Source organism: Danio rerio, chromosome 21 (genome assembly GCF_052040795.2).
Source record: "Danio rerio strain M-AB ecotype USA chromosome 21, GRCz13ab, whole genome shotgun sequence".
In the NCBI taxonomy this organism is placed as follows: domain Eukaryota; kingdom Metazoa; phylum Chordata; class Actinopteri; order Cypriniformes; family Danionidae; genus Danio; species Danio rerio.
The window spans coordinates 50,047,501-50,062,500 of record NC_141041.1 but is presented as its reverse complement, the minus strand read 5'-3'; the positions used below and the strand labels follow the sequence as shown (position 1 = coordinate 50,062,500).

Here is a 15,000-nt window from a genome sequence, read left to right as displayed (position 1 = left end):
TAGGGTAATTAGCCAAGTAATTGTATAATGATAGTTTGTTCTGCAGACAGTCAGAAAAAAAATAGCCTAAAGGGGCTAATAATTTTGTCCTAAAAATGCTGTTTAAAAAATTCATAACTGTTTTTATTCTAGCCGAAATTAAACAAATAAGACTTTCTCCAGAAGAACAAATATTATCAGATATACTGTTAAAATTTATTTGCTCTGTTCAACATCATCTGGGAAATATAAAAAAAAAAAAGAAGAAAAAAATCAAAGGGGGCTAATAATTCTGACTTTAACGGTAATGTTTATTTTAGGGATGGAAGTAAATCTCAAAAAACTGAGCTGTATCCAACATGTTTAAAATATAAAGCATGCCTTTTAATTTAGCAGTGACAAAACTGAAGCACAACAAAGACAGCGATGCTCTCAGTTCACCTGCTATTAGCAGGTGTGACGCAAAGGTAATTTTGTACCCTAGATGCGCCTCATGCCATTGATAATAAAACAAACAGACTGTGAGAAACCACCGAGTTAAAACAAACAAAGAAAAAGCAGCAAATCTTCCTTTTGTACAGAAAAGCCTGCATGAATCATGAATCATCATCTGCATGAAAGCCTGCAATTTCCTCATCTGCCAAAGTAAAAAGCCAAATAAACATCTGCGAATGGTCTGAATTATGTCAACATACATTGTTCTATTACAATATTTATATATGATGTAGCACATAATTCCTCAAATGTAATGAAAACAACCTCTGCTAAATTATGAGATATTTTTTTAAGAAGGCAGTTGAAAGATGGATGGTGCAATACTTTAATCAAGCACGAGTGTGAAGCGAGGGATTACAGTTTTCGCGCAGAATGACAATAGTTAATGTGGGTGATTTGTATGTGACAACTTCATCCATTAGCAAAGTCTCCGGCCTGTGCTGTTGCTAAAGCTGATTTGGAGTGGTGTGATGGTATCGTAGGGCCTGCAGGACTCACGGAGTGACAGCTGTGCTGATTCCACCAGATACTGCTGAGGTATAAGCACTCGGCGGCTCTGAAGTCTAAAAGGATTATGCCTAAACTTGGTCATGGCTCTTCCGGGCTCACAAAATTGTTTTTTTTTTCTTGAGAAGGCACATAAACATCTTGGGACATGCACCATTTGCTGGGATTGTTCCTCTCTGTGGTCGGTGGGAAAATTAAACTGTTAGTTGATGTGCTAGTAGCATGTGACAGCCTTAAAGCCGTCATTAAACTGAAGTTAAGATTGTCCTTGTGATTTCAGCTACGGTGATGTACATGCACTTGGTGGTGCATGATTTTGCCTTTTGGGAACCGATTGGATAGTCGAAAGACTAGCGTTCCTTATAAAATATAGAAAGACTGATGAATGGATGACTTCAGAGAAGATGCAAGACATGTCCTGAAAACCACACCACAAAGATCTGATAATCACGACCTTGATGAATGATATCCCTGCCCTAAAGGACTGATAGCCCCAGCCTAAAGTACTGATAGCCCCACCCTAAAGGACTGATAGTCACACCCTAAATGACTGATAGCCCCACCCTAAAGGAATGATAGCCCCACCCTAAAGTACTGATAGCCCCACCCTAAAGGACTGATAGTCACACCCTAAATGACTGATAGCCCCACCCTAAAGGAATGATAGCCCCACCCTAAAGTACTGATAGCCCCACCCTAAAGGACTGATAGTCACACCCTAAATGACTGATATTCCTGCCCTAAAGTACTGATAGTGACACCCTAAAAACTGATCTGCACTAAAACAACTCTGCACTAAAGGACTGATAACTCCACCCTTAAAGACTAGTTGCCACACCCTAAATAACTGATAGCCCTACCTTAAAGAACTGAAACCACAAACCAAATAATTGATAATCCCACCCTTATTTAATGATAGCCCCACCCTAAAGAACTGATAGCCCTGCCCTAAAGGACCAAAAGTCACACCCAAAACAACTGATAGCCACGCCCCAAAGTAATCAAAACCACACCTTAAATAACTAATATTCACTGTCTAAATGACTGATAGCCCTTCCCTAAGTAATGAAAACCACACCTAAATAAATGATCACCCCAACTTAAAGAACTGATAAACACACCCTAAAGAACTGATAGCTCCGCCTTAAATGACTGATAGCCCCACCCTAAAGAACTAATAGCTCCGCCCTAAAGAACTGATAGCTTCCCCTTAAAGGACTGATAACCACACTCTAAAGAACTGATAGCCCCACCTTAAGAACTAATAGCTCTGCCCTGAAGAACTGATAGCCCCGCCCTTAAGGATTGATAGCCCCCTCTTAAATGACTGATAGCTCCGCCCTAAATTACTGATTGCGACACCCTAAATAATTGATAGCCCTGCCTCAAAGTACTGAAAACCACACACCAAATAAGTGATAATCCCACCCTAATTTAACGATAGCCCCACCCTAAAGAATTGATAGCCCTGCCCTGCATAACTGATAGCCCCGGCTTTAAGGATTGATAGCCCCATCCTAAATGACTGATAGCTCCGCCTTAAAGGACTGATCACTACACCCTGAAAGACTGATAAACATACCCTAAAGTACTGATAGCTCTGCCCTAAATGACCAATAGCTCCACCTTAAAAGACTGATAGTCACACCCTAAAGAAATTTTAGCCCCACCCTAAAGTAATAAAAACCACTCCAATGATAATCACTGCCTAAATAAATAATAGCCCCGTCCTAAATAACTGATAGCTCCACCCTAAATGACTGATAGCCCCTCCCTAAGTAATAAAAACCACACCTCAATAAACTGATAATCATGGCCTAAAATAAATGATAGCCGACCCTAAAGAACTGATAGACACACCCTAAAGAACTGATAGCTCCGCCTTAAAGTACTAATAATCACACCCTTAAGAAACAATAGCTCTGCGCTAAAAAACGGATAGCCCCGCCCTTAAGGATTGATAGCCCCACCCTAACTGACTGATTGCAATACCCTAAAGAACTGATAGACACATCCTAGAGAACTTTTAGCTCTGCCCTAAATGACTGACAGCCCCATCCTAAAGAACTTAAAGCCCCACCTTAAAAGACTGATAGTTTCGTCTTAAAGGACTTATAACCACACTCTAAAGAACTGATAGCCCCGCCTTACAGTACTAAAAATCACACCCTTAAAAACTAATAGCCCCGCCCTTAAGGATTTATAGCCCCACCCTAAAAAACTGATAGTGACACCTTAAAGAACTAATAGACACACCCTTAACAACTGATAGCTCTGCCCTAAATGACTGATAGCCCCATCCTAAAGAACTTAAAGCCCCGCCTTAAAAGACTGATAGCCACACCCTAAAGAACTGATAGCCCCGCCCTAAACAATGATAGTTTCGTCTTAAAGGACTTATAACCACACTCTAAAGAACTGATAGCCCCGCCTTACAGTACTAAAAATCACACCCTTAAAAACTAATAGCCCCGCCCTTAAGGATTTATAGCCCCACCCTAAAAAACTGATAGTGACACCTTAAAGAACTAATAGACACACCCTTAACAAATGATAGCTCTGCCCTAAATGACTGATAGCCCCATACTAAAGAACTTAAAGCCCCGCCTTAAATAACTGATAGTTTCTTCTTAAAGGACTTATAACCACACTCTAAAGAACTGATAGCCCCGCCTTACAGTACTAAAAATCACACCCTTAAAAACTAATAGCCCCGCCCTTAAGGATTTATAGCCCCACCCTAAAAAACTGATAGTGACACCTTAAAGAACTAATAGACACACCCTTAACAACTGATAGCTCTGCCCTAAATGACTGATAGCCCCATCCTAAAGAACTTAAAGCCCCGCCTTAAAAGACTGATAGCCACACCCTAAAAAACTGATAGCCCCGCCCTAAATAACTGATAGTTTTGTCTTGAAGGACTTATAACCACACTCTAAAGAACTGATAGCCCCGCCTTACAGTACTAAAAATCACACCCTTAAAAACTAATAGCCCCGCCCTTAAGGATTGATAGCCCCACCCTAAAAAACTGATAGTGACAGCCTAAAGAACTGATAGACACACCCTAAACAACTGATAGCTCTGCCCTAAATGACTAATAGCCCCATCCTAAAGAACTTAAAGCCCCGCCTTAAAAGACTGATAGCCACACCCTAAAAAACTGATAGCCCCGCCCTAAATAACTGATAGTGACACCAAAAAAAACTTATCTGCACTAAAGGACTGATAGCTCCACCCTTAAGGACTAATAGCCCCGCCTTTAAATACTAAAAATCACACCCTTAAGAACTAATTGCTCTCTACCCTAAAGAACTGATAGCCCCCCACCCCAAATGACTAATAGCCACACCCTAAATGACTGATAGCTCCACCCTAAATAAATTCCATGTGACCAGGAAGGGAAGGCGTTTAGAGGGGGGAGGGAAGGTTATGACATTTGATTATGAGGGCAAATTAGTATTTTACAAAACAAAAAGTGCACACACACATCATTTATAACGAGAGTTGATATCTTCAAATAACAAACAAGAGGAGTAAATTTAGATTTCATGGCGACTTTAAAAGCCACACGTTTTGTTTTGTCTGTGACTGCTCTTGGCCTTGTTAGTATTCGCGAAGGGTTTGATCTGCCATCCGGAATAGGCTAATATAAAGCCTTGGCAGTCAAAGCTAAAGTGTCAGTAGTCATTTAGACTTGTTTAACAACATATTTGTGGCTCAGTCAATCTCCTGAAGCTTTTACAGGCGTAGTGTCTTTGATGGCGGGGACAGCAAGGACACCAGATGAAGAAGCCCGTGTTATTATGTCGTCTCCAGCAGTGCCTCTGGTACGCTGGAGTGAGTTTGGTAATGGAGATAGTAGGTTGCTGGAACGGCGCGTGCCACCATTCTTGATGCTTAATAACATCCTGACTTGAATATGATTTTCAAAAATATTGTAAAGCACATTTAATCTACACTAAAACATGCTGGAGATGCTATTTTTTTGACATTCACGCTTGCAACATTGCCTCTTTTTTTGTGCAACGGTTTATTTGTATATGCCTGGGAAGGCTGAAATTAAATTTACTTGGGGGAAAAGGCTAAGCAACAAAGGGCTATGGATCACAATAAAAGCTTATCAAACCTAAAGAACCGGCGCTGACTGTAAGGGAAATGGGTCAGCTGAATAAACAGCACTATTTAAGTCTCTCAGTTTAGTCGGAGCGAAATGTATTCAGCACAACAAAGTCAACAGCACCGTGAAGCGTGCTGTAAACAAACTCCTGGTTTGTCCATTTAATAGTCTTATTTATTCAGTTTTTTTGGCTTTGTTTAAGTTATATCAATTATTTACAGCCAAATAATGAGATAAACCATGTTTCTGGGACGGAGATACAAGCAAACGCTAGTTTTCTGATTAAACTATTTGAAGTGTACCGCTCATATTCTAGTGCTCGGAGGACGCTCTGAGCAACAAAACACAGCTCAGATGCACATAGTGATGTCAGCTGTCACATTTATTGTGCTAAACTCTTTACAGTGTTTTTGTCTTTAATGCATTATTAAATATTTGTTTTGTTTATTTTAGAATAATTATTTTATATAGCTAAAAGTCAACCCAGGCTCATTATTAATACTGTATGTAGGCAACGATAACCATTTCTAAGGTATAGCGCGTTTTGGAAATGTCAAGGTTTTACAATTCTCTACAATACCGTCCTCCTAAGGTATGTGCATACTTTTTTATAACTGTTTTTTTTTTTTTTTGGACAACAGTATTTCTAGCAGAAACAACATCCAAAGATATTGTTTTAAATGGTAAAAGAATCAAATAAAGTCAGCAGAAGTCAACAAGTCATTTGAATTATTTAGCCTGACATATTTAGTGTTCCAAAATATTTAAATGTTTCTTAAAGTGAAATATAAAATGTTTAGAAGGGGAAAAAAAAATTACCCCGACATTAAAAAAGAATATAATTTAGAGCAGTAATCACAATACAGTGAAATCGTGATATTTTTATTCAAGGTTAACATACCGTCTGAATCTTATACTAGCGCATGCCTATTAATATATACTCCTGTATACATTTCTGGAGAGTGCTAAATATGTCCCAGGAGCTACATTTGTTTTTGTAGTTTTTGTTTTCGTAAATCCACCAGAGGTCGTTGTGTACGCTTTTTCAGATCTCAAATTTCTCTTGCAAGAGCCATTCGCACCTGCTGTTCCTATGTAAATTTAACAGAAGCCGCTGTCGACTGACAGACTGACCGATCCTTTCACTCTCCTCCTTTCCCTAAACCCAATCGACAATGTTTTCAAAAGCAATTCAGAAAAATATTTTTAAAAACCTAGCAGCTGCCTGATTTTTACCACGTTTTCAGATCTTACCTCATTCTCACCTTGTTATTTACTTTATTTATTTTATTCTTTGGCTTTGGCTTTTGCTTTAACTGCTTTCTGCATCCTTTACCCTATCCTTTATCCTTTACCCTTTACCCTACATCCATGCCTGTATTGAACCCTGTTATCGTGACCAACTCCTCTCTGTGTCCCAAGTACACCAACGTACGCTGCAAGCCACTAGGCAAACTGTTAACAGTGGAGGTAAGCGGTCAGCTTCTCGCACAAAAAGAAACAATATCATACCACTTCGTAGCATTCGTTTTAAAGGCAAAATGTTGCCATACATCTCCAGAAATGCATAAAGGGCTACATTTTAAGAATGAGCCTGTAATTGATAACACTTTACAATTAGGTTGTATTAGTTAATTAATGCATTCACTATCATGAGCAAATAATGAACAGTACATTTATTACAGTATTTGTTCATGTCAGTTAACAGAAGTGTCCATTGTTAGTTCATGTTAACCTAGCTACATTAACAAGTTTGGGTTATAATATTGCATTATTAAATGTTGAACTATGATTATTAAATGCTGTGCAAGTATTGGCCACTTTATTAGGTACATTTAGGCATGTAGACATGGCCAGGACGATCTGCTGCAGTTCAAAGTGAGCATCAGAATGGAGAAGAAAGGGTATTTAAGTGACTTTGAATGGTTGTTGGTGCCAGACGGGCTGCTCTGAGTATTTCAGAAACTGCTGATCTACTGGGATTTTTACACAAACCATCTCTAGGGTTTACGGAGAATGCTCGGACAAAGAGGAAATATCCAGCGAGCGGCAGTTCTGTGGGCGCAAATGCCTTGTCAGAGGTCTGAGGAGAATGGCCAGACTAGTTCCAGCTGATGGAAAGGCAAAAGTAACTCAAATAAGCACTCGTTACAACCGAGCTCTGCAGAAGAGCATCTCTGAACACACAACACGTCCAACCTTGAGGCGGATGGGCTACAGCAGCAGAAGAGCACACCGGGCGCCGCTCCTGTCTGAGCTGAGATGTTCTTTTACAGTGTATCCAACATGCATGTTGACAAAACTGAAGCACAACAAATACAGCAATGCTCTCAGTTCACCTGCTAGTAGCAGGTGCAATCCAAAGGTAATTTTGTACCCTAGATTCGCCTCATGCCACTGATATAAAAAAAAAAAAAAACTGTGACTGTGAGAAACCACAGACAATGAAAAAGGAGCAAATCTTCCTTTTGTACAGAACAGCCTGCGTGTTCATCTGGCGAAGTAGCAAGCCAAATAAACATCTGCAATATGCCTCGGTCATTTAAATATTCATTGTTCTATCAAATATTTATAGAGTGTGGCAAAAATAGAATCTGTTTCGGAATACTCAACAACCTCGACTACGATATGCAATATTTTGTAAAATTTATTTTAATTTGTGCCATATTTTAATGTATGCTTTGCCAGTTAAAAATTTAGTTTTACCATCAGACTCTGGTTAATTTTAATATGGTAAAATCATACGAGAGTTTGAGCTTGCGTAATTCTGTCTACGTTGCTGCAAAAAGATAATTAGACATTAAAAACAGATAGCGATTTTCAATTTCTTTCCAGTGAGGTCATGTTTTAGTGTTCAATTGGTCTCATGCAGTCACGTGATGTGATGTCAAAACTCAACAAGCGAAACTTCGAAACTTGTTGCACAAGCTTGCATTTCCGGTCTGTTGCATTCGCTTGCATATATTTGTACGTCTATGGAGCGAAAAGTCTAAACAGTAAATGGTAAAGTCATGCAGGGGCTAACTACACTGTGAAACCCAACAGTCAACTTTATCAAATGAAATGAGTGTAGTTTTTTAACTCAAATGGTTTGTAGCAATCGGTGTCCTCAAACAATTTGAGTTGCGATAACTTATTGGGTTTTACAGAACTCAGTTGGTTTGAGTTCTCTTCATTTATTGCAGGGGTGTCCAAACTCGGTCCTGGAGGGCCGGTCTCCTGCATATTTTAGTTCCAACCCCAATTAAACACACCTGAACCACATAATCAAGCTCTTTCTAGGTATACTAGAAGCTTCCAGACAGGTGTGTTGAAGTTGGAGCTAATCTATACAGGAAATCGGCCCTCCAGGACTGACACTCCTGATTTATTGGATTTTACTGTGCTCAAATTGCTTCGTTTACTCAAATGGATTAAGTTCACAGTACTCATTAGCATTCGTTTTTGAACTTAAATGGTGTGTTGCAATCGGTTTTCCCAAATGCTTTGAGTTACCTTAACTGATTGTGTTTTACAGTGTAGTGAAGTGCTGTGCAGGTAAACCTCACTTCTTTAGCTTCCTTGACAGAGCAACCAACTTCCATGCGAAGAGCTGCTGGTTCGATCCCAGCTTGGAGCGGTTTGGGTGGTTTAGGACCGGCGGCGTCACGTTAAAAGCCTTCGCCATTTCATTGGAAGTACAGTTGCTGGTATTAAATCGCCATGGAATGAACTGCTAATTACACTGGCATATGTTTAATATTAATTAAATGGTTATTTTAACTGTTCAATCACTAATTATCTTTACAATTCTGCTCTCCTTTTGCTACACTTCTTTTGTTTTTTGAGTCTCATTTGCACATCCTGCCCATAACAATGGCCCTGAGCACATCTTGCATTATAAAGGTTAACGATTAATTGATCGTTAATTTAAATGACAAATGATTATGGCAATCTGTGAAAACTGAAAATCCCATTAGGACCTTTTTAAACAAGCATAATGGGGCATTTTCACCAAATATCCCAAGCTGCTTAAGCATGTATTCTCATTACTGTGGTAAAAATGACGGAGTGCTTTTGTAATTTGAGCTCAAAGGAAGCTGATTCTGGAACAGTAATTGAAAATGATGCTGATTCTGGAGCAGTGAGTCAAACTGGTGCCAGGCTTTTTAACATCTGAAATCATCCACTGAAATAGTGGTATATTTTTTTAATAAGGGTGATGGATGATCCAGCAGATTGGTGCTGTGATGTCACACTGCATTTTCTATCTGCTGACATTGAGGGAAATTAATGTCTGCTCCCAAAGCAAGGACGTTGCATTCGATGACCCCTACTGAACATACCCACTCAAGTTTAGTATCTATGTAAAGCTTAGGATTTCCCCATTTCAAGACCACCCATTTTTCACATCGTTTTCAGTCATTCTAGCGCTTTAAAACAAACCTGTCTCACAACAACAGATTTCCTCTGATTGGCTACTGACTTCTTCAAGCGTAAACAATCCACAGATTCTGATGTAGCTCACTTGTTAGTGTCTTTGAAAAGGAGAATCCCCTGGAAGATGACGAATATGATCAATATTTGGACCATCAGGACTCCATTAAGGAAAGTTCTGCCATAAGCAAAGTATTTCATAGTTTTTTAATTTCTGCTCAAAAAGCTAGGACATTGCATTCAGGGACACCTACTGAATATACCCATTTAAGTTTGATATCTATGTAAATCTTAGGATTTCAGTTTCAGGACCATCAATTCTCCTCAATGTCACTAAAGCGGTAAGCCGTAAGAGAGGCTTAAAACAAACCTGTCTTGAATTAGCAAATCTGCTTTCCACTCTGATTGGCTACTGACTTTTTTACACGTAAGCAATGCACAGATTCTGACGTAGCACATTTGCAAAATGTAAACATTAATGACTGCAATCATTTTGCGATCCGAGTAAATCGATTTTTTGTGAATTGGAAGATGATCCAGAAGGTCCGGAGATGACTTTACTATAGGAAGAATCGCCGACAACTTCGTCCAAACTACGTCTCACAGCCAAAAACACGTAGTATATCTTTTGTTATTAACTACATAATGAGAAAGAAGCCTTTAATGGGGTAGAACATGTACATGTTTGCTAACCTGGGTTTAAAGGGAATTAGCCATTTCTCCTCAACGTTGATAATAAACTAATTTCTTTCTGGATGAAAGTCAAACAGACACAGTTGCTCCTGAGTCCTGTCAAACCTCCACTAGTTTTTCCTCCATTACGTGGGTCCAAATAAACCGAAAATGAGCGCTTTTACCTTCTCCCCCAGCCTCCCGCTGGCCTGCAGCAGGTATACACACACACACACACACAAGTGAAAGCTGCTCTCTCATTGGCTGTATGGCTGATGTTATTTTCAGTCAAAACTCAATTCACACGGCATGATTTAAATTGCCGACAGCTCCAGATATTTAGCACGCCAAATATCTCGCAGGCATCGGCGACTCATCGGCGATTCTCTCAGATTGCGTCTTTGATCGTTCATACTGTGTGATTGTCACTCACGTGCACGAGCAGCGATTTGCCTGTGATTTCAGGCATTTTTCAGTGATTTTTCAAAACCTGTCGGCGAGCCAAAATCGGGGCTAAAATCACGTCGTCTGAACTAGGCATTACTGAATATATTTGTGTGTTTGTGAGGAAGAGACACCAAAATGAACGTCTGCTTTCCATCCGCTTTCATCTGGCATGCCGTTTTCCTCCTCTTCTTCTCTCTCTTTCTCGTCCATGTGTGTCTCTGTAGCTCTTATTACTGGCAGATGGAATTGGTAGATTCCAATCAATGTTCTTCTTTGACTAATTACTCTGACAAAGATGGTGAGGATCCAGATGAATAGATGCCTGCTGAGCATGCCTGGCAACACTCAACACACGCATATGCCAAATATATCTTCATAAGCAGCTAGGAATCTGCAGTATAATGATTCTCTATTAAACACTTACCAGGAGATGATCTGCTATGATGGCTTTGGATTTAGGTCATGGTAAAGAATCACTGCAAACTTCTTTTTTTACCCTTCTCTTAAGGGTAAAAAGTCTAGCTTGTGATTCTGCAGTGCTGTTTAGACGAATATTTCAATATTTCTTGAAATAATGCTAGGAGTGATGAGGATATGTTTGCAACTATACTTTAAGTCATGTCTATTCATGTAGATCAATGTTCTCAAACTCCTGGTGGGCCTTAGGTCTGCACAGTTTAGCTTCAACCACCTCACACCTGCTTAATAGTCTCTAGTAGTCTTGAAGGCCTTGATTAGTTGGATCAGCAGTGTTTGATTAGTGTTGGAGCAAAACTGTGCAGAGCTGCGGCCCTCCAGGAATCCAGTTTAAGACCGATGAAATAGATCAAGGGTGCCCAAACTCAGTCTTGAAGGGCCGGTGTCCTGCAAAGTTTAGTTCCAACCTCAATCTGACACACCTGGGCAAGCAAATCAAGCTCTTACTAGACCAGTGGTGTCCAAACTCGGTCCTGGAGGGCTGGTGTCCTGCAAAGTTTAGTTCCAACCCCAATCCGACACACCCAGGCGAGCTAATCAAGCTCTTTCTAGGCTTTCTAGAAACATCCATGCAGGTGTGTTGAGGAAAGTAAGAGCTAAAATCTGCAGGACACCAGCCCTCCAGGACCAAGATTAAGCACCCCTATACTAGGCTTTCTAGAAACAACCTTGCAGGTGTTTTGAAGCAAGTTGGAGCTAAAATCTGCAGGACACCGGCCCTCCAGGACTGAGTTTGAGTATCTCTATACTAGGCTTTCTAGAAACATCCTTGCAGGTGTGTTGAGGTAAGTTGGAGGTAAAATCTGCAGGACACCATCCCTCCAGAATCGAGTTTGAGCACCCCCCTGCTGAAAAAATACAGCTTAAACCAGCCTAGGATGGTTGACTGGTTTTAACTGGTCGACCAGCCTGGTTTTAGAGGGGTTTTGGCCACTTCCAGGCTGGTTTCCAGCCATTTCCAGCCTGCATGGTTTTAGCTGGACAAGCTGGGAGATGACCAGCTAAAATCAGCTTGACCAGCCTAGCCAGGCTGGGAGCCCAGCCAAAACCAGCTATGTGCAGCTTAAACCAGGATGGTCAAGCTGGTTTTAGATGGTGTAAGCTGGTCACTTTCCAGCTTGACCAGCTAAGACCAAGCCTGAAATTATTGGAAACCAGCCTGGATGTAGCCAAAATCGCTCTAAAACCAGGCTGGTCAACCAGCTAAAACCAGCCAACCAACCTAGGCTGGTTTAAGCTCGATTTTTCAGCAGGGCCCTATACTAGGCTTTCTAGAAACATCCTTGCAGGTGTTTTGAAGCAAGTTGGAGCTAAAATCTGCAGGACACCGGCCCTCCAGGACTGAGTTTGAGTACCTCTATACATATACCTCTATGTTTTCTACTGAATACAAGGTACACGCACACACACACTCACTTGTACAGCTATCTATACGGGGACATCCCATAGAAGTAATGATGTTTTAATGTACATACTGTATATTTTATCTATCTATCTATCTATCTATCTATCTATCTATCTATCTATCTATCTATCTATCTATCTATCTATCTATCTATCTATCTATCTATCTATCTATCTATCCATCCATCCATTTTTTTTAAATAAAATGGTTACTTTTGTTTAAATGTCAAAAACTTCACTTATTTTTAAGTCCAAAGAGAAATGGACTATTGTTTGTTTTCTTTGTATTATCATTTAGTGCTTTATTAATTGGTTACCGAGCAGCAATACATAACACTTTAAAATATAAGGAGTTTTCAAGTGATTTACTGAACTAGTGGTGTTTTGAAATTAATATATGCATAATTATCATAATAACTGTGATTATTCCTCAGACTCTAATTAATCAGCCAAAACCTAAACTCATTCCATCCCTAAAACCCGCTCTCCAGTGCATTTTGGTAATGTCATGTTGAGGTTCATGTGTTTTGATCCAGTGTCATATACTACTTTTTATCTCTTTATAATCACAAGCTCAAAATCCCATTTTCCCAAAATCCCCATTTGCATGTACCATCACACTTTTCACATGTACCACTGAGCTAATGAGCAGTAAAAAAAACCCAACTGGCATCTCGACAGCGCAATCGAGCTGAAAAACTGGTCTCGGGGTCCCTCAGGTTCTTCCAGCGTCAGTTTCTTTCCAGGTTTATTGAGTCACACTTGTAACCGAGCCCCGCTCCGCCACCTGAAATCCAATTCATGGCGGTTTGTGCGAGAGAATTACAGCCACCTACGCTCGGCTCCAATGGCATTTTGCAGATCGTAAATGACCCCACGCAATAATACAACCTTATTAATGAACGTATAAGGAGCGATGCATCCCTGGAGCCTGTTCCACTGGGGAAAGTCATTCTTACCCGGTTTGTGAGCTTGGGTTGAATAAAAGACTGAGGAGGATCCACACGCAGCAGACGCATGACGTGAGCTTGTGGAAAACGCCAGCCATAGCACTCTGAAGTCCTGAAAGCCTGCAGAAAAAAATAAAGATGAGAGGAAGCAGGGTGAGATCTTTCACAATATGGCATAAAAGCCCTGCCATATGGAGACTCAATTCTGAAAGTCAAATACTAGAGCTATTCTGCTGTCGGATGTACGTTTTTGACTCTTCTAATGCATAAAATTGAGTAATGCTTTATGATTGATTACAATTAATCGCATCTGAGATGAAAAAAATATGTATTTTGATAAGAAATATTGTGTATAAGCATGTCATTATGTTTAAAGGGCTCCTAGTTTACCCCTTTTTCAGGATTTAAGGGAAGTCTTTTGTGTGTCTCCAGAATGTGTCTGTAAAGTTTCAGCTCAAAACACCCATCAGATTATTTATTAGACCTTTCAGAATATTGGAATATTGAACACAGTGTAGCTGGTTTTGTTGCATGTGCCTTTAATGCTGGTTCTTCCCATCCACTTTTTCCCCATGTGCCTGTCTCAGGGTGCTTTCACACCTACACTTTTGTTTCGGAACGTGTCTCGTTTGCCCAGTTAGCGCGGTTCGTTTGGCATATGTGAACAGGGCAATCGCGCTCTGTTTCGCGCCAAAAGTAATCGCTCCGAGATCGCTTGAATAAGGTGGTCTCGGCTCGATTGAAACGAACCCTGGAGCGGTTCGATTGCAGTGAGAAAGCGATCCGATCCGAGCGCGATTATATCACTGTGTTTTATGGATATGTAATAGGCTTACGGCTTTATGAAGAGAGAATTATGAGTAGGGCGGGAAGTTTCGCGAGTCTCCGGATGCCTGCAAACGAGTGATGATCTCCCAGTAATCTCACGTCTCCCTCCCGGTCCTCAAATAGGCATCGTCACGCACCCTTCTCACCCCTCCCCACCGCATCTCTCCTCAGACACGTCGCGCGTGCACCCTGTCAATCACCACCAAACCACCACCTCTCCTGACAGCTTAGCGGGACGCTGCAAAATAAACCCTGACACTCTGACCAATGTGAGGAGAGTTTACTCACACGTGACTTGTTTTAGCTCTTTTGGTCCGATTAGAAACTTTGCAGTGTGAAAGTGAACCGCTCCAAGAGCAAAGAGCAACAATGTAACAATTGTAATCTCTGTTTCGGAACAACTGAATCGATTCACAGGTGTGAAAGCAGCCTCAATCTCTGCCTTGGCTGCATCAGATAAACAGCACAGTGACAGACATGAAGCAGATCTCACGTAACGTTTGTGAGAAATACCACAGTAAGAACTTTCCCAATGATTATTTGATGTATTTGTTGTGGGGTTGCAATTAGGAGTCACACACAATGTCATTTCAAAGTTCACACCCACACACACACATGCAGCACGTGCATTTAACTTTGCACTGTTTTTGCATGCAAATGTGAAAGGATACAGGTTAATATCCCCTGCTGTATGGAGATCTG

General features: G+C 40.6%; 1 protein-coding gene across 2 annotated transcripts in view; it reads right to left on the bottom strand.

Annotated features, from left to right (window-relative positions):
• The window catches only part of gabra3 (gamma-aminobutyric acid type A receptor subunit alpha3), a 322,972-nt gene that overhangs the window by 227,342 nt on the left and 80,630 nt on the right, over positions 1–15,000 (bottom strand). For both annotated transcript variants that reach the window (XM_087301935.1, XM_087301936.1), the window contains exon 2: positions 13,480–13,590. In XM_087301935.1, coding sequence (XP_087158061.1) covers positions 13,480–13,590 — 111 coding nt within the window. The remainder of the gene's footprint in view (positions 1–13,479; positions 13,591–15,000) is intronic.